Source organism: Bombina bombina, chromosome 5 (genome assembly GCF_027579735.1).
Source record: "Bombina bombina isolate aBomBom1 chromosome 5, aBomBom1.pri, whole genome shotgun sequence".
NCBI classification, from domain to species: Eukaryota; Metazoa; Chordata; class Amphibia; order Anura; family Bombinatoridae; genus Bombina; species Bombina bombina.
This window is the reverse complement of record NC_069503.1, coordinates 470,644,837-470,665,088: the sequence shown is the minus strand read 5'-3', so window position 1 is coordinate 470,665,088 and position 20,252 is coordinate 470,644,837. Positions and strand designations below refer to the sequence as shown.

Here is a 20,252-nt window from a genome sequence, read left to right as displayed (position 1 = left end):
CCATCAAAAAATAGGGTGGGCCTCATGGACTCTTGCCAATATGAAAGAAATGAATTTATCAGGTAAGTTCTTACATAAATTATGTTTTCTTTCATGTAATTGGCAAGAGTCCATGAGCTAGTGACGTATGGGATATCAAATACCCAAGATGTGGAACTCCACGCAAGAGTCACTAGGGAGGGAGAGATAAAAAAATAAAATACAGCCATTTTCCGCTGAAAAAATAATCCACAACCCAAAGTATAAGTTTATTCTTTAGTGATTAGAAAAACTTAAAACATCAGCAGAAGAATCAAACTGAAACAGCTGCCTGAAGAATTTTTCTACCAAAAACTGCTTCTGAAGAAGCAAATACATTAAAACGGTAGAATTTAGTAAATGTATGCAAAGAAGACCAAGTTGCTGCTTTGCAAATCTGATCAACAGAAGCTTCATTCTTAAAAGCCCACGAAGTGGAGACTGACCTAGTAGAATGAGCTGTAATTCTCTGAGGCGGGATCTTACCCGACTCCAAATAAGCTTGACGAATCAAAAGCTTTAACCAAGAAGCCAAGGAAATAGCAGAAGCTTTCTGACCTTTCCTAGGACCAGAAAATAAAATGAATAGACTAGAAGTCTTTCTGAAATCTTTAGTAGCTTCAACATAATATTTCAAAGCTCTTACCACATCCAAAGAATGTAAGGATCTTTCCAAAGAATTCTTTGGATTAGGACACAAGAAAGGGACAACAATTTCTCTACTAATGTTGTTAGAATTCACAACCTTAGGTAAAAATTGAAATGAAGTCCACAAAACCGCCTTATCCTGATGAAAAATCAGAAAAGGAGATTCACTAGAAAGAGCAGATAGCTCAGAAACTCTTCTAGCAGAAGAGATAGCCAAAAGGAACAACACTTTCCAAGAAAGTAGTTTAATGTCCAAAGAATGCATAGGCTCAAATGGAGGAACCTGTAATGCATTCAAAACCAAATTGAGACTCCAAGGAGGAGAAATTGATTTAATGACAGGCTTAATTCGAACTAAAGCCTGTACAAAATAGTAAATATCAGGAAGTTTAGCAATCTTTCTGTGAAATAAAACTGATAGAGTAGAGATTTGTCCCTTTAAGGAACTTGCAGACAAACCTTTATCCAAACCATCCTGAAGAAACTGTAAAATTCTAGGAATTCTAAAAGAATGCCAAGAAAATTTATGAGACCACCACCATGAAATGTAAGTCTTCCAAACTCGATAGTAAATCTTCCTGGAAACAGATTTACGAGCTTGTAACATAGTATTAATCACTGAGTCAGAGAAACCTCTATGACTTAGTACTAAGCGTTCAATTTCCATACCTTCAAATTAAATGATTTGAGATCCTGATGGAAAAATGGACCTTGAGACAGTAGGTCTGGCCTTAACGGAAGTGGGCAAGGTTGACAACTTGGACATCCGAACAAGATCCGCATACCAAAACCTGTGAGGCCATGCTGGAGCCACCAGCAACACAAACGATTGTTCCATGATGATTTTGGAAATCCCTCTTGGAAGAAGAACTAGAGGCGGGAAGATGTAAGCAGGATGATAATTCCATGGAATGGTTAGCGCATCCACTGCTTCCGCCTGAACATCCCTTGACCTGGACAGGTATCTGAGAAGTTTCTTGTTTAGGTGAGAGGCCATCAGATCTATCTCTGGAAGACCCCACATCTGAACAATCTGAGAAAATACATCTGAATGGAGAGACCACTCTCCTGGATGTAAAGTTAGACAGGAGCTGGATTCCGCCCAAACAAGTATCCAAGATACTTCTTTCATGGCTTGAGGACTGTGAGTCCCACCTTGATGATTGACATGTGCCACAGTTGTGATATGGTCTGTCTGGAAGAAAATGAACGGTTCTCTCTTCAACAGAGGTCAAAACTGAAGAGCTCTGAAAATTGCACGGAGTTCTAAAATATTAATTGGTAATCTCGACTCTTGAGATTTCCAAACCCCTTGAGCATTCAGAGATCCCCAAACCGAAAGACTTGCATCTGTAGTTATCACAGTCCAGGTTGGTCGAACAAAAGAAGCCCCTTGGAACTAAACGTTGGTGATTTAACCACCACGTCAGAGAGCATTGTACATTGGGATTTAAGGATATTAATTGTGATATCTTTGTATAATCCCTGCACCATTTATTTAGCATACAAAGCTGGAGAAGTCTCATGTAAAAATGAGCAAAAGGAATCGCGTCCGACGCTGCAGTCATGAGGTCTAAAACTTCCATGCACATAGCCACTGAAAGGAATGACTGAGACTGAAGGTGCCGACAAGCTGCAACCCATTTCAAGCGTCTCTTGCCTGTTAGAGACAGAGTCATGGACACTGAATCTGGAAACCTAAAAAGGTGACCCTTGTCTGAGGAATCAAAAAAAACTTTTTAGTAAATTGATCCTCCAACCATGTTTTCGAAAAACAACACTAGTCGATTCGTGTGAGATTCTGCAGAACGTAAAGACTGAGCTAGTACCAAGATATCGTCCAAATAAGGAAACACCGCAATACCCTGTTCTCTGATTACAGAGAGTAGGGCACCTAGAACCTTGGAAAAGATTCTTGGAGCTGTTGCTAGGCCAAATGGAAGAGCAACAAATTGGTAATGCTCGTCTAGAAAAGAGAATATCAGGAACTGATAATGTTCTGGATGAATCGAAAATTGAAGGTATGCATTCTGCAAGTCTATTGTAGACATATAATGTCCTTGCTGAACAAAAGGCAGAATAGTCCTTATAGTCACCATCTTGAAAGTTGGTACTCTTACATAACGATTCAAAAGTTTCAGATCCAGAACTGGCCTGAAAGAAATTTCATTCTTTGGGACAATGAATAGATTTGAATAAAACCCCAGACCTTTCTCCTGAAAAGGAACTGGCATGATTACCCCTGAAGGCTCCAGGTCTGAAACACTTCAGGAAAGCCTGAGCTTTTACTGGATTTGCTGGGATACGTGAGAGAAAAAAAAAATCTTCTCACAGGAGGTCTTAATCTGAATCCTATTCAATACCCTTGTGAAAAAATGCTCTGAATCCATTGATTTTGGACAGAATTTATCCAAAAATCCTTAAAAAAACCTTAGTCTGCCCCCTACCAGCTGAGCTGGAATGAGGGCCGCACCTTCATGCTGATTTAGGGGCTGACTTTGGTTTCTTAAATGGCTTGGATTTATTCCAATTCGAGGAAGGCTTCCAATTGGAAACAGATTCCTTGGGGGAAGGATTCTATTTTTGTTCCTTATTCTGACGAAAGGAATGAAAAATGGTTAGAAGCCTTAGATTTACCCATAGGTTTTTTATCCTGAGGCAAAAAAACTCCCTTTCCCTCAGTAATAGTTGAAATAATAGAATCCAACTGAGAACCAAATAAATTATTACCTTGGAAAGAAAGAGATAGTAATCTAGACTTAGATGTCATATCAGCATTACAAGATTTAAGCCACAAAGCTCTTCTAGCTAAAATAGCTAAAGACGTGGATCTAACATAAATTTTGATAATATCAAAAATGGCATCACAAATAAAATTATTAGCATATTGCAGTAAGCAAATAATGCTAGATACGTCATAATCCAATTCTTGTTGCGCTAAATTCTCCAACCAGAAAGTTGATGCAGCCGCAACATCAGCCAAAGAAATTGCAGGTCTAAGAAGATGACCTGAATATAAATAGGCTTTCCTTAGATAAGATTCAAGCTTCCTATCTAAAGGATCTTTAAAAGAAGTACTATCTTCCATAGGAATAGTGGTACGTTTAGCAAGAGTAGAAATAGCCCCATCAACTTTGGGGATTTTTTTCCCAAAACTCTATAGAATTTGCTGGTAAAGGATACAATTTTTTAAACCTTGAAGGAGGAATAAAAGAAGTACCTGGCTTATTCCATTAGATATTAGAGCTGCGCATCTTCACTTGTCTCACGATTCGATTACGATTATCATTGTAACGATTCGATACGATTCGATTCTACGATGCATCGCAATGCATCACGATTACTGCCCATGATTTTCATGATCTTGTTCTATTCCATATTTTATATATATATTTATATATGTGTGTGTGTGTATATGTGTATGTATGTGTATATATATATATATATATATATATATATATATATATAAATAATCTTTTAAACAACTGTGTAAGATGGAAGAGCACTTATAAACATAATACTACAATATGCACAGAAATGTATCTGTAGATTTATTTTACAAAGGAAAATATAACCAGCAGCATTGTACTCACTCAAACATTCTCACGGAGTACATGCAGACATCTGAAACCTGACCCAGAGAGCATTACCAATAGACCTCCCCTCACACACACATGTTCCGGTCAGGAATTTTTATGACACCTATCCTAAAGAGCCGACAGCAGCCTCATGTAAACAGTGAATCTTTTCTTGTATTATCGATTCACTGTTTACTGTTGCGGTCTCTGCTGCATGTTTCCTCTCTGTCAGATCCCTAGCCCAAACGAGCATTTGAGGGTTTCTATTAGATACAGTAAGTCAAACGTTTTACAGCAACCCTCAAATGCTCGTTTGGGCTAGGGATCTGACGGAGAGGAAACATGCAGCAGAGACCGCAACAGTAAACAGTGAATCGATAATACAAGAAAAGATTCACTGTTTACATGAGGCTGCTGTCGGCTCTTTAGGATAGGTGTCATAAAAATTCCTGACCGGAACATGTGAGAGGAGGTCTATTGGTAATGCTCTCTGGGTCAGATATCTGCGCAGTGTGCACAGCAAGTCCTGAATCACAGGAGTTCCCTGTCAGACTCGCCTGGCATGTATGGGGTTAATGGTGCCTATCTGGGAGTTGCCTGTTCTATGTCACCTGTCTTTATAATATAAGCCTTTCCAAGCCGCCTCCTCCCCTGTATGTCAGTTTGTTTATTTTTTTATTGCAAGTACTGTGAGTTTGCCCTCCCTTCACTGACTGCTGCTTTATTTAAGACTATTGGTATTGGTAGTACTAGCAGTCAGTGCCTATCGCTGTTCTACGTTATCAGCAGCTAATTCAGAGGGATTATATGAATTCCTGTGACATTGGCTACCGAGAGCCTCTCTCTGACGTGCACAATATTGCACTACGTAGAACAGCGATAGGCACTGACTGCTAGTACTACCAATACCAATAGTATTAAATAAAGCAGCAGTCAGTGAAGGGAGGGCAAACTCACAGTACTTGCAATAAAAAAAATAAACGAACTGACATACAGGGGAGGAGGCGGCTTGGAAAGGCTTGTATTGTGGCACCATAACAACAGTGAAGTTTAAAAACGGAGCAATGAGTAAAACAGGAAACTGACAGTACAAGACCCATTTCCTCACACCGAATCCCCTGCCCATGACGTCACTGACCCAGAATCGATTAAGATCCTTCACTGCATCGATGCAGAATCGTTCACTACTGCATCGTGATGCATCGGTGTGACGATTATTTTTGACAGCCCTATTAGATATCATATCAGAAATAGCCTCAGGAATAGGAAAACCACAGGTTTAAAAACAGCATTTAAACGTTTATTAGACTGAACGTCAAGAGGACTGGTCACCTCAATATCCAAAGTAATTAACACTTCTTTTAATAAAGAACGCATATACTCTATTTTAAATAAATAAGTAGATTTGTTAGTGTCAATGTCTGAGGAAGGATCTTTTGTATCAGATAGATCCTCATCAGATGAGGATAAATTATTATGTTGTTGGTCATTTGAAATTTCATCAACTGAATGAGAAGTTTTAAAAGACCTTTTACGTTTATTAGAAGGTGGAAATGCAGACAAAGCCTTCTGAATAGAATCAGTAACAAATACGTATATCATGTACATTAGAGGTTGAAGGAACTGCAACTGATGGACACACTATCTGCATGTAAAAGTTTATCATGACAACTATTACAAATGACATTCGGAGAAATAATTTCCACAATCTTACAACAAATGCACTTAGCTTTGGTAGAACCAATGTCAGGCAGCAAAGTTCCAGCAGATACTTCTGAGGCAGGATCAGATTGAGACATCTTGCAAAATGGAAAAGAAAAAAACAACGTATAAAGCAAAATTATCAATTTCCTTATATGACAGTTTCAGGAATGGGAAAAAATGCAAATAGCATAGCCCTCTGACAGAGAAAAAGGCAAGAGCCAAACATCAATGGGGTATTAAAATAATGAAAACGTTTTGCACCAAGTATGACGCACAACGTAACTGTCAACTACGACGCCGGAAGTGACGAAGCTGCGTCATGTACGTATTTTTCGCGCCAAAAATGACGCAATAAAGTCTAGCATTTGGCACACCCGTGGGCCTAATGCCACCCACAATTTGCAAGAGAAAAATAGACTAAACCCAGGTAAGAAAAAAAATTCTTAAAATGTTATTTTCCCCAAATATGAAACTGACAGTCTGCAGAAGGAAATACATGAACCTGACTCATGGCAAATATAAGTACAATACATATATTTAGAACTTTATATAAATGCATAAAGTGCCAAACCATAGCTGGGGTGTCTTAAGTAATAAAAAACATACTTACCAAAAGACACCCATCCACATATAGCAAATAGCCAAACTAGTACTGAAACAGTTATCAGTAGAGTTAATGGTAAATTGAGAGTATATCGTCGATCTGAAAAGGGAGGTAGGAGATGAATCTCTACGACCGATAACAGAGAACCTATGAAAAAGACCCCCGTTAGGGAAATCATTGTATTCAATAAGTGATACTCCCTTCATGTCCCTCTGACATTCGCTGTACTCTGAGAGGAATCAGGCTTCAAAAATGCTGAGAAGCGCATATCAACGTAGAAATCTTAGCACAAACTTACTTCACCACCTCCAGAGGAGGCAAAGTTTGTAAAACTGAATTGTGGGTGTGGTGAGGGGTGTATTTATAGGCATTTTGAGGTTTGGGAAACTTTGCCCCTCCTGGTAGGATTGTATATCCCATACGTCACTATATCATGGACTCTTGCCAATTACATGAAAGAACTCTGAATCATAAAAGAAAAAAAATTGGGTTCAGTGTACCTTTAATGTTTTAGTTAAAAAAAAAAAATTAAATTGTTATTATAGTAATCATTTTTCTCCATCCAATAAAGTACAGCTGAAAAGTTGATCAAATATGAATGATTAACCTATTGAACATTAGCTAGTTCACCCCCCAGTAATTTAATTCATTTTAATGATCCATCTATGCATGTCTAATATATAATCAAATCAGTAATGATCTGATATAACTGGAATAATAATCTGAAAAATTATTATTCTAAAAATGAAAATATCACAATTTAAATAGGTCTTACTGACTAGTGATTTAAATCAAATCCACCCTGTTTATAATCATAGTACAGGTGGCCCTTGGTTTGCGTCGTTTCAGAATAGCGCCTGTGTCAGCAAGTCACATGACCGATACTGCCGTCTTTATATTCACCTCTAGCGCCCTTGTTTTAATCCCCTAAGTGCACCTCACCACTTCCTTTAGCTGCAGCACTTAAATTTAGCCAAGTGCAGCTGAGTCCTTCCCAGGTTCTCTAACAAAGAACTACAGGCCCCAGAAAGGCCCATGGTTAGAGAGGTGTGGCCGGTGTTCTAAAGAAAATGGTATAACGCATAGGAATGTGTATACCACGTCACTTTAGGTCACGTGACTCAGCTGCTGGAGGGGTGTTGCGCTCAATGTGCATGCGCTAGAGGCCCAACCTCCTCCAAACAGCTGATAAAAATTAAACATTGGGTCGAGGAAATATATGGCCCGTAATCATAATTTATAGAGGCTAATAGCCTTCACTGCGCACTGCGGTCGCTTTATTCAATATAATCTAGAGTGTATTTGAGTGAGCTAAAAACTATATGCATGAGTGACAAATGTGACAGCATAGTGCTACTGTCATGATACCCACACCACACACCCTCACCTTCCCTACCTCAAACCAATAAAATATTGGAGCAGTCGCCGGACTTCATAGAAAAATATAGCGTTTATTACAAAATTCCAAACATAAGTTTCAAAATGTTTTGGTGTCAACTGACACCTTTTTCGGCAAGTCGGCGGTGCACAATGGATCACTGAGTAGGGCCGTGTGCGCATGCGCATTGCAGATTACGGTCCATAGAATTCTGCGACCCGTTATCTAATAAATCTCCTTAAACAGATGTTTGGAGGAGGATGGGCCTCTTGCGCATGCGCATTGAGCGCCACAGCCCTCCAACAGCTGATTACACGTCACCGGAAGTGACGTAGTATACACATTGCTATGGTATACATGTTACTTTAGAACACCGGTTATCTTATTGTTTGCTTGACAGATTCTCACTTCCATACTTTCACTTTTGAAACTGCTGGTTTCCTGCTTATATGTCCCTTCATTATTTATTAATTCTAGAGCCTTCTTTTTGTTGTAGGCGTACAGGTTTTTTTTTTTTTAAAGTGACAGTGTACCCTAAAATTAAAAAAAAATTAAAAAAGGCTGTAGCATGTTAAAATGTTTTGTAATGCTGTATTGTTATATTGAAGCTAAAGGCAATAAAAAAAGTGGGGGTTTATTTGTGTCCAGAATAAAAAACTAAAAAAAAAAAAAAAAAACTGTAAAAATGTAAATTTTGCAGTAATGAAAAACACGGTTCACTTGTTTATTTTTATTTCATTAAACTTAGTTTGATGATACATACTGTGATGTGTGTTTTATACTGTTTAGAATACTGTTTAGCATCCATAGTATTCATTTCAAAGCTTTAAATTATAATGTATTATGTTCGTTATGGCAATTTTGAGAGGGGCCTGAAACTTAACTCCCTCACTTCCCATTGACTTACATTATAAACTGGGTTTCAATTTACAAAGGTTTCTATTTACAACCATTCCATTCACAACCTAACCCAAGGCGTAAAGCGAGAGCTACCTGTATTAAAAATATACCCCTTCTTCCTCTGGTCACAGGTGCCATCAATGTTTGAATCAGTCATTCACTACATTCCAGAACTGACCTGTTTGCGCATGAGTAGCAACTCTTTCAGATACATAGAGTGTAAGCCATGTTCGATAATGGCAGCACCAATGATTAAAGGGAGTTGTATAAAATATATTTACAGGTAGCCCTCAGTTTACGCTGGGGTTAGGTTCCAGAAGGAATGGTTGTAAATCAAAACCGTTGTAAATTGAAACCCAGTTTATAATGTAAGTCAATGGGAAGTGAGGGAGTTAGGTTCCAAGCCCCTCTCAAAATTGTCATAAGTAACACCTAATACATTATTTTTAAAGCTTTGAAATGAAGACTTAAATTCTAAACAGCATTATAAACCTAATAAAATAATCACACAACACACATTTTACTTGCATTTTTCTGCAAACAATTCTTTCTATGCATTCCAATCTGGACTGATTTATAGACAGAAAGATCTTGTTCCTATGAAAGTTGCTCTATAGCTCAGGTCTAGTTATACTGATTTATTTTAGCTTGCTTGGCTTGCATATCTTTGCTGCAACATAAGCGGACAGCTCCACCTACTGGCTATTTTAATCAATGCACTGCTTCTCAATGCTTTTCAATAGCAGTTACATGACTGAAAGAAAAAAAAACAGAATTTATGTTTACCTGATAAGTTTCTTTCTCCTACGTTGTGTCCAGTCCACGGCTTCATCCTTACTTGTGGGATATTCTCATTTCCTACAGGAAGTGGCAAAGAGAGCACACAGCAGAGCTGTCCATATAGCTCCCCCTCTGGCTCCGCCCCCCAGTCATTCGACCGACGGTTAGGAGAAAAAGGAGAACCATAGGGTGCAGTGGTGACTGTAGTGTACAAAAAAATAAAAATTTTAAACCTGACTAAATGCCAGGGCGGGCCGTGGACCGGACACACCGTAGGAGAAAGAAATTCATCAGGTAAACATAAATTCTGTTTTCTCCTACATTGGTGGGTCCGGTCCACGGCTTCATCCTTACTTGTGGGAACCAATACCAAAGCTTTAGGACACGGATGAAGGGAGGGAACAAGTCAGGTAACCTAAACGGAAGGCACCACTGCTTGCAAAACCTTTCTCCCAAAAAAAGCCTCAGAAGAAGCAAAAGTATCGAATTTGTAAAATTTTGCAAATGTATGCAGTGAAGACCAAGTCACTGCCTTACAGATCTGTTCAACAGAAGCCTCGTTCTTGAAAGCCCATTCGTTGAGGAGGCTGCCGTCCAGCAGTCTCATAAGCCAATCGGATGATGCTTTTTAGCCAAAAGGAAAGAGAGGTAGCAGTAGCTTTCTGACCTCTTCTCTTACCAGAATAGACGACAAACAAAGAAGATGTCTGTCTGAAATCCTTTGTTGCTTCTAGATAGAATTTTAAAGCACGAACCATATCTAGATTGTGTAACAAACGTTCCTTTTTAGAAACTGGATTAGGACACAGAGAAGGAACAACTATTTCCTGGTTAATATTCCTATTGGAAGAAAACCAGGCTTGGTATGTAAAACTACCTTATCTGTATGAAACCCCAGATAGGGTGAATTACACTGCAAAGCAGACAAATCAGAAACTCTTCTAGCAGAAGAAATAGCAACCAAAAACAAAACTTTCAAAGATAGTATTTTAATATCTATGGAAAGTAAAGATTCAAACGGAACCCCATGAAGAACTGAAAGAACTAAATTTAGACTCCATGGAGGAGTCAAAGGTCTGTAGACAGGCTTGATTCTGACGAACGCCTGAACATCTGGCACGGCTGCCAGACGTTTGTGCAACAAGACAGACAGAGCAGATATCTGTCCTTTTAAAGAACTAGCTAACAGACCTTTCTCCAATCCCTCTAGGAGAAAGGGAAGAATCCTTGGAATCCTAATTTTACTCCATGAGTAACCCTTGGATTCGCACCAATAGAGATATTTCTGCCATATCTTATGGTAAATTCTCCTGGTTACAGGCTTTCTAGCCTGAACCAGAGTATCTATAAGTGATTCCGAAAACCCACGCTTAGCTAGAATCAAGCGTTCAATCTCCAAGCAGTCAGTTGCAGAGAAACTAGGTTTGGATGTTCGAATGGACCTTGTACTAGAAGGTCCTGTCTCAAAGGTAGCTTCCATGGTGGAGCCGATGACATATTCACCAGGTCTGCATACCAAGTCCTGCGTGGCCACGCAGGAGCTATTAGAATTACCGAAGCCTTCTCCTGTTTGATCCTGGCTACTAGCCTGGGGAGGAGAATAGATTGAACGACCAAGGCGCCACTAAGGCATCTACCAATGTCGCCTTGGGATCCCTGGACCTGGACCCGTAGCGTGGAACCTTGGAGTTCTGACGTGACTCCATCAGTTCCAGATCTGGAATGCCCCATAGTTGAGTTAACTGGGCAAAAACCTCCGGGTGAAGTTCCCACTCCCCCGGATGGAAAGTCTGACGACTCAGATAATCCGCCTCCCAGTTGTCTACTCCTGGGATGTGAATTGCAGATAGATGGCAGGAGTGATCCTCCGCCCATTTGATGATTTTGGATACTTCTCTCATCGCCAGGGAACTCTTTGTTCCTCCCTGATGATTGATGTACGCTACAGTCGTCATGATGTCCGACTGAAATCTTATGAATTTGGCCTCCGCTAGTTGAGGCCAAGCCAGGAGCGCATTGAATATCGCTCTCAGTTCCAAAATGTTTATCGGGAGAAGAGATTCTTCCCGAGACCATAGACCCTGAGCTTTCAGGGAGTCCCAGACCACGCACCATCCTAAGAGACTGGCGTCGGTCGTGACAATGATCCACTCTGGTCTGCGGAAACTCATTCCCTGAGACAGGTGATCCTGAGACAACCACCAGAGGAGCGAGTCTCTGGTTTTCTGGTCCATTTGTATCTGGGGAGACAAATCTGCATAATCCCCATTCCACTGCTTGAGCATGCACAGTTGCAATGGTCTTAGATGAATTCTGGCAAAAGGGACTATGTCCATTGCCGCAACCATTAGACCGATTACCTCCATGCAATGAGCCACAGAAGGCTGAGGAATGGCATGAAGAACTCGACAAGCATTTGAAAGTTTAGACTTCCTGACTTCCGTCAGAAAGATTTTCATTTCTACCCAGTCTATTATTGTTCCCAGGAAGGGAACCCTTGTGACCGGGGACAGAGAACTTTTTTCTATGTTCACCTTCCACCCGTGAGAACTGCGCAATTGAGGCCTGAAAATGAGGCCTCCTCCCTCTTCATTCCAGAGTGGAGGGGCCTTTCTGACTAGATTTAGGTGTCCAAATAAGTGCCAGGCCGAAATTAAACCCCAAAAGTGTTTTAAAGTCTGAAAAAACACCTTATTTATAGTGAAAAACATGCTAAAAAGCAATCGATTTTAAAGCCCACAATAGTGTCAACCAGCATAGAGCCCTAAATATAAGCCATCATTTTATACAGAGTCTAAGAAAAAATGGCTTACCTATCCCAGAGGGAATTTCTGACAGTCTTCTAGCATTACATGGTCTTGTTAGAAAAATGACTGATCATACCTGAAGCAGTTAAGCCTGCAAACTGTTCCCCCCAACTGATGTTCTCTGGTTTCAACAGTCCTGCATGGGAACAGCAATGGATTTTAGTTACTGGTGCTAAAATCATACTCCTCTCAACAGAAATCTTCATCACTTTCTGCTGTAGAGTAAATAGTACAAACCGGCACTATTTTAAAATAACAAACTCTTGATAGAAGAAATAAAAAACTACAACTAACACCACATACTCTTTACCACCCCTGTGGAGATGCTACTTGTTCAGAGCTGCAAAGAGAATGACTGGGGGGCGGAGCCAGAGGGGGAGCTATATGGACAGCTCTGCTGTGTGCTCTCTTTGCCACTTCCTGTAGGGAATGAGAATATCCCACAAGTAAGGATGAAGCCGTGGACCGGACACACCAATGTAGGAGAAAAAGGTTGTTATTCTGAAACGGTGTAAACTGAACCGTTGTAAACCGAGGGCCACCTGTAGTCTTCCCTTTTGAACAAAACACCCACATTGACCTTTAGAAAAACAATCAAAAGCATTGCAGCCTCAGTCACTCTCTACATCCATCTCAACAAAACAGTCATGTGCACTGCTCCACTATCAGTTCTGGATTGTCTGCAGGCAAGCTCACAGCCCAGCATTCATTGGCCACTGGAAAACAGCTTTGCCTTTGATGCTTTCCAGAAGACCAATGCAGAAGTGTCCCCTTGTTACAAAAAACAGAATTTATGCTTATCTGATAAATTACTTTCTCCAACGGTGTGTCCGGTCCACGGCGTCATCCATTACTTCTGGGAAATATTCTCCCCCACAGGGAAAGGCAAGGAGAGCACAAAGCAAGAGCTGTCCATATAGCTCCCCCTCTGGCTCCGCCCCCCAGTCATTCGACCGACGGTTAGGAAAAAAAGGAGAAACTATAGGGTGCCGTGGTGACTGTAGTGTATAAAGAAAAAAAAAAATTCAACCTGATTAGGAAACCAGGACGGGCCGTGGACCGGACACACCGTTGGAGAAAGTAATTTATCAGATAAGCATAAATTCCGTTTTCTCCAACATTGGTGTGTCCAGTCCACGGCGTCATCCATTACTTGTGGGAACCAATACCAAAGCTTTAGGACACGGATGAAGGGAGGGAGCAAATCAGGTTACCTAAATGGAAGGCACCACGGCTTGCAAAACCTTTCTCCCAAAAATAGCCTCCGAAGAAGCATAAGTATCAAATTTGTAGAATTTGGCAAAAGTGTGCAGAGAGGACCAAGTCGCTGCCTTACATATCTGATCAACAGAAGCCTCGTTCTTGTAGGCCCAAGTGGAAGCCACAGCCCTAGTAGAGTGAGCTGTGATTCGGTCAGGAGGTTGCCGTCCGGCAGTCTCATAAGCCAATCGGATAATGCTTTTCAGCCAGAAAGAGAGAGAGGTAGCAGTAGCTTTTTGACCGACAAACAAAGATGAGGTTTGTCTAAAATCTTTTGTTGCTTCTAAGTAGAACTTTAAAGCACGAACAACATCTAAATTGTGTAACAAACGTTCCTTCTTTGAAACTGGATTCGGACACAGAGAAGGAACAACTATTTCCTGGTTAATATTCTTGTTGGAAACAACTTTTGGAAGAAAACCAGGCTTAGTACGCAAAACAACCTTATCTGAATGGAAAACCAGATAGGGTGGATTACATTGCAAAGCAGTTAATTCAGAAACTCTTCTAGCAGAAGAAATAGCAACCAAAAACAGAACTTTCCAAGATAATAACTTAATATCTATGGAATGTAAAGGTTCAAACGGAACCCCTTGAAGAACTGAAAGAACTAAATTTAGACTCCAAGGAGGAGTCATGGGTCTGTAAACAGGCTTGATTCTAACCAAAGCCTGAACAAAAGCTTGTCGTTTGTGTAACAAGACAGATAAAGCAGAAATCTGTCCTTTTAGAGAACTAGCTGACAACTCTTTATCCAAACCTTCTTGGAGAAAGGAGAGAATCTTTGGAATTTTAATCTTACTCCAGGAGAATCCCTTGGATTCACACCAGCAGATATATTTTTTCCATATTTTATGGTAAATCTTTCTAGTCACAGGTTTTCTGGCTTGGACCAGAGTATCTATCACAGAATTCGAAAACCCACGCTTGGATAAAATCAAGCGTTCAATTTCCAAGCAGTCAGCTGCAGAGAAACTAGATTTGGATGTTCGAATGGACCTTGTACTAGAAGATCCTGTCTCAAAAGTAGCTTCCATGGTGGAGCCGATGACATATTCACCAGGTCTGCATACCAAGTCCTGCGTGGCCACGCAGGAGCTATCAGAATCACCGAGGCCTTCTCCTGTTTGATCCTGGCTATGAGCCTGGGAAGGAGAGGAAACGGTGGAAACAGATACGCTAGGTTGAACGACCAAGGCGCCACTAATGCATCCACTAGAGTCGCCTTGGGATCCCTGGATCTGGACCCGTAGCAAGGAATCTTGAAGTTCTGACGGGACGCCATTAGATCCATGTCTGGAATGCCCCATAATTGGGTTAACTGAGCAAAGACCTCCGGGTGGAGTTCCCACTCCCCCGGATGGAAAGTCTGACTCCTCAAATAGTCCGCCTCCCAGTTGTCTACTCCTGGGATGTGAATAGCAGATAGATGGCAGGAGTGATTCTCTGCCCATTGGATAATCTTGGTTACTTCCTTCATCGCTAGGGAACTCTTTGTTCCCCCCTGATGATTGATGTACGCAACAGTCGTTATGTTGTCCGACTGAAATCTTATGAACCTGGCTTCCGCTAGCTGAGGCCAAGCCAGGAGCGCATAGAATATTGCTCTTAGTTCCAAAATGTTTATCGGGAGAAGCGACTCTTCCCGAGACCATAGGCCCTGAGCTTTCAGGGAGTCCCAGACCGCGCCCCACCCCAAGAGGCTGGCGTCGGTTGTGACGATGACCCACTCCGGTCTGCGGAAACTCATTCCCTGAGACAGGTGATCCTGGGTCAACCACCAGAGAAGTGAGTCCCTGGTTACCTGGTCTACTTGAATTTGGGGAGACAAGTCTGTATAGTCCCCATTCCACTGATTGAGCATGCACAGCTGTAATGGTCTTCGATGAATTCGAGCAAAAGGAACCACGTCCATTGCTGCGACCATTAGTCCTATTACTTCATTGCACTGAGCTATGGAGGGTTGAGGAATAGAATGAACTCGACAAACGTTTAGAAGCTTTAGCTTTCTGACTTCTGTCAGGAAGATCTTCATTTCCACAGAATCTATTATTGTTCCCAGAAAAGGAACCCTTGTGGACGGTGACAGTGAACTCTTTTCTATGTTCACCTTCCACCCGTGAGATCTGATAAAAGCCAACACAATGTCTGTGTGGGCCCTTGCTTTGGAAAGAGACGACGCTTGGATTAGGATGTCGTCTAGATAAGGTGCTACAGCGATGCCCCTCCGCCTTAGGACCGCTAGAAGGGACCCTAGCACCTTTGTGAAAATTCTGGGAGCGGTGGCTAAACCGAATGGAAGAGCCACGAACTGGTAATGTTTGTCCAGAAAGGCGAACCTCAGGAACTGATGATGAGTTTTGTGGATTGGAATATGCAGATACGCATCCTTTAGATCCACGGTAGTCAAATATTGACCCTGCTGGATTGTCGGCAAGATTGTCCGAATGGTTTCCATTTTGAAGGATGGAACACTGAGGAACTTGTTTAATATCTTTAAATCCAGAATTGGCCTGAAAGTTCCCTCTTTTTTGGGAACCACAAACAGGTTTGAGTAAAAACCTAGACCTTGTTCCCCGGAGGGGACTGGGTTTATCACTCCCATCTTTGATAGGTCTCTTACACAATGTAAGAATGCCTGTTTCTTTATCTGGTCTGAAGATAAGCGAGACAGGTGGAACCTTCCCCTTGGAGGAAGTCCCTTGAACTCTAGCAGGTATCCCTTGGAGACTCTCTCTAGTGCCCAGGGATCCGGAACATCTCTTGCCCAAGCCTGAGCGAAGAGAGATAGTCTGCCCCCTACCAGATCCGGTCCCGGATCGGGGCTACCCCTTCATGCTGTCTTGGTAGCAGCAGCAGGTTTCTTGGTCTGTTTACCCTTGTTCCAGCCTTGCATGGGCTTCCAAGCGGGTTTGGGCTGGGCCGCGTTACCTTCTTGTCTAGCGGCAGTGGAGTTATTAGCCGGTCCGTTCCTGAAATTGCGAAAGGAACGAAAATTAGACTTGTTCTTAGCCTTAAAAAGCCTATCCTGTGGAAGGGCATGGCCCTTACCCCCAGTGATGTCTGAAATAATTTCCTTCAATTCCGGCCCAAAAAGGGTCTTACCCTTGAAAGGAATATTAAGTAACTTAGTCTTGGACGACATCTGCCGACCAGGATTTCAGCCAAAACGCCCTCCGCGCTACTATAGCAAAACCTGAGTTTTTCGCCGCCAATTTCGTTATTTGAAAGGCAGCATCCAATATAAAGGAATTAGCTAATTTTAATGTGTGAATTCTGTCCATGACTTCTTCATAGGAAGTCTATTTCTGGAGCGACCTTTCTAGTTCCTCGAACCAAAAGGACGCTGCTGAAGTGACAGTAATAACACACGTAGCTGGTTGAAGGATGAACCCTTGCTGAACAAAAATCTTTTTAAGCAATCCTTCCAATTTTTTATCCATAGAATCTTTGAAAGCGCAGCTGTCCTCTATAGGAATAGCGGTGAGCTTCGCTAGTGTTGAAACAGCTCCCTCAACCTTCGGGACCGTCTGCCATGCGTCCCTTCTAGGGTCTACTATGGGAAACATTTTCTTAAATATAGGAGGTGGGGCAAAGGGTACACCTGGCTTCTCCCACTCCTTTTCCACTATGTTCGCTACCCTTTTGGGTATTGGGTCGTCGTGCACTGGGACCTCTAAAAATTTGTCCAATTTGCACAACTTCTCTGGTACTACCATAGAATCACAGTCATCCAGAGTAGCTAATACCTCCTTTAGCAAAGCGCGGAGATGTTCTAGCTTAAACTTAAATGCTACTATATCAGGTTCTGCCTGTTGAGAAATTTTTCCTGAGTCTGAAATTTCACCCTCAGACAGCCCTTCCCTCACAGCCAATTCCGATTGATGTGAGGGTAAAATAGATAAAGCATCGTCAGCGTCTGATTGTTCATCCCTTTTATCTGTATTTAAAGCTGAACAATCACGCTTTCTCTGAAATGCTGGCAGTTTGGATAAAAGATTTGCTATAGAATTATCCACTACTGCTGTTAATTGTTGCATAGAAATAAGCACTGGCGCGCTAGGTGTCGCCTGCGCGGGCAAAGCTGGTGTAGACACAGAAGGAGAGGATGTAGAACTATCCCCACTACCTTCATTAGATAAATCATCTTGGGCAACATTATGAAATGTAACAGAGCTGTCCTCATTTTGTTTGGACGCTATGGCACAATTATCACAAACACTCGAAGGGGGAACCACATTTGTCTCTACACACACAGAACATAGGTTATCTGATGGCACAGACATGTTAAACAGATTTAGGCAGGCAAACAATGCAATAAAAACGATTTTAAACAAAAACGTTACTGTCTCTTTAAATAATAAAATGACACACTTTATTTCTGAATGTTCAAAAAACTATGAAGGCAAGGCAATATCCGATTTTTCTGAAATTTGGACCCCAGTGTCTTAATGCTTAGAAAGTATTGCACAGCAAATATGGAGACTCTAGCTCTTAAAACAAGCAAACCGGAGCTAATTGTTGGATTTAACCGTTTTTATACACCACAATCCCTGCTTACAGCATTGCTGCAGCTTTTACCTTTCTTAGGGGTCAATCATCCACAGAAATAAGCCTTCTGGAGTCACTTTCTGAGCCACAGGACCCTCTCACATGGAACTGCATGCACTGCCTTGAAATTAACTGAAGTGCCAAAATGAGGCCTCCTCCCTCAGTACACTAGAGTGAAGGGGCCTTCCTGACTAGATTTAGGTGTCTAAAGCACACCAGATCAATAAAAAACGTCCCCAAGTGTATATGAGCTTATAAAACATTTCAATTGCCATCATATTTTAATAAAAAACAATCGATTTGGCCCCTGACAGTGTCTACCAGCATAAAAATCAAAAAGGGGAAGCCTGTTATCTTTTTTGCTGAGGTGAAAGAAAAATGGCTTACCGTTTTCCCTGAGGGGAAAAATGACTGTCATCTAGCATTAGCCTTTGTTGTTAGAAGGAGACTAGTCATACCTGAAGCAGATAAGTCTGCAAACTGTTACCCCCAACTGAAGTTCTCTGGTTTCAACAGTCCTGCGTGGTAACAGAAATGGATTTTAGTTACTTGTGCTAAAATCATAGCCCTCTTAAACAGAAATCTTCATCACTTTTCTGTTGTAGAGTAAATAGTACAAGCCAGCACTATTTTAAAATAAAAAACTCTTGATAGAAGAATAAAAAACTACAACTAACACCACAAACTCCTCACCATCCCCGTGGAGATGCTACTTGTTCAGAGCGGCAAGGAGAATGCCTGGGGGGGCGGAGCTATATGGACAGCTCTTGCTGTGTGCTCTCCTTGCCTTTCCCTGTGGGGGAGAATATTTCCCACAAGTAATGGATGACGCTGTGGACCGGACACACCAATGTTGGAGAAACTGCTGCAATATTGTGCTCAGAACACGTGCATGCTCCTGAGCCTACCTAGCATTGCCCTGAAATACAGAACAAGAGAATGTAGTCATTTTGATGACAGATGTCAAATAAGTTGGTTTTTTTTTGTTTTGTTTTTTAATTCATGCTCAATCTGAATACTGGAAGTTTCATTTTGCCATCCATGTACCTTTAACTATTTTGTTTTTGTAGTACTTTGGAATATTTCATGATTTTCTCAATAAAAGTTTAAAAAGTTACTTTTGATTTTACCTGGCGGTCTTTCAGTTTTAACTCTGTATCAACAATGGAAACAGAATTCACATTTCTCTGTAAAAAGCTGTCATCAAACTCTGTCCATGTGTAATCACCAAACACCATGCAGTGTCTATTCAGTAACTGTATGACATGAGACCTTACGTCTTCATTGTTTGCAGTGCTAGGCATAGGGAAAAATAAAATAAAAATATAGTTACATTAAACAAATGATTATATTTGTATGTTTTTGTGCTTAGAAGATAAAATACCAGCTCAAATATAAATGCTTAAAAGAACATAAAAATAAACTGTCCTATGATGCAGCTAGTTTTATTTTTTAATAATTGGCCCCCTTAAGATGTCAGTTAATGACTGTGGTATCTCTTGTGACTTCGGCTCTGATGTGCTATGAACACAATAACTGATTTTTGGATTCTGATTCATATCTGCAGGAGGGGAGCAACATATTTTTCTATTTTATTTATTTTTTAATACTTACAAATGACTACAAACACATAACAGTGGGTTGTTAAGACATTTTTATTTATGTTCACATTGACTAAGGCAGCAGGTTGTTTTTTTGTTTTTGTTTTTTTTTTAATCCAGGCAATTTTACAATGTTATGACAAACGTATAATAAAAGCTGAAATGAATCCCGAGGTGATACAGCGCCACCACATTCGATATTTCGTATAATAAAAATAATGTATTCTTCTGTGCACAATAATTGAATATTATATCACACTCTTACATTATGGGATGCACCCATACCATTTTTTTTAAGACAGAGTACGATACTTTTTTTTCCCAAGTACTTGCCGATACTAATTACCGATACTTTACTTCCTCCCCATAGCAAAATAGGCAGCATTCTGTCATCCCATCATTACACAGATAAAAGAGAGACTT

At 40.9% G+C, this 20,252-nt stretch overlaps 1 protein-coding gene across 1 annotated transcript in view; it reads right to left on the bottom strand.

The window, feature by feature from the left end:
• Positions 1-20,252, bottom strand: part of TRIP13 (thyroid hormone receptor interactor 13) — a 123,624-nt gene that overhangs the window by 95,137 nt on the left and 8,235 nt on the right. The window contains exon 3 of the mRNA XM_053714355.1: positions 19,359-19,524. Within this exon, the coding sequence (XP_053570330.1) occupies positions 19,359-19,524 (166 nt within the window). The remainder of the gene's footprint in view (positions 1-19,358; positions 19,525-20,252) is intronic.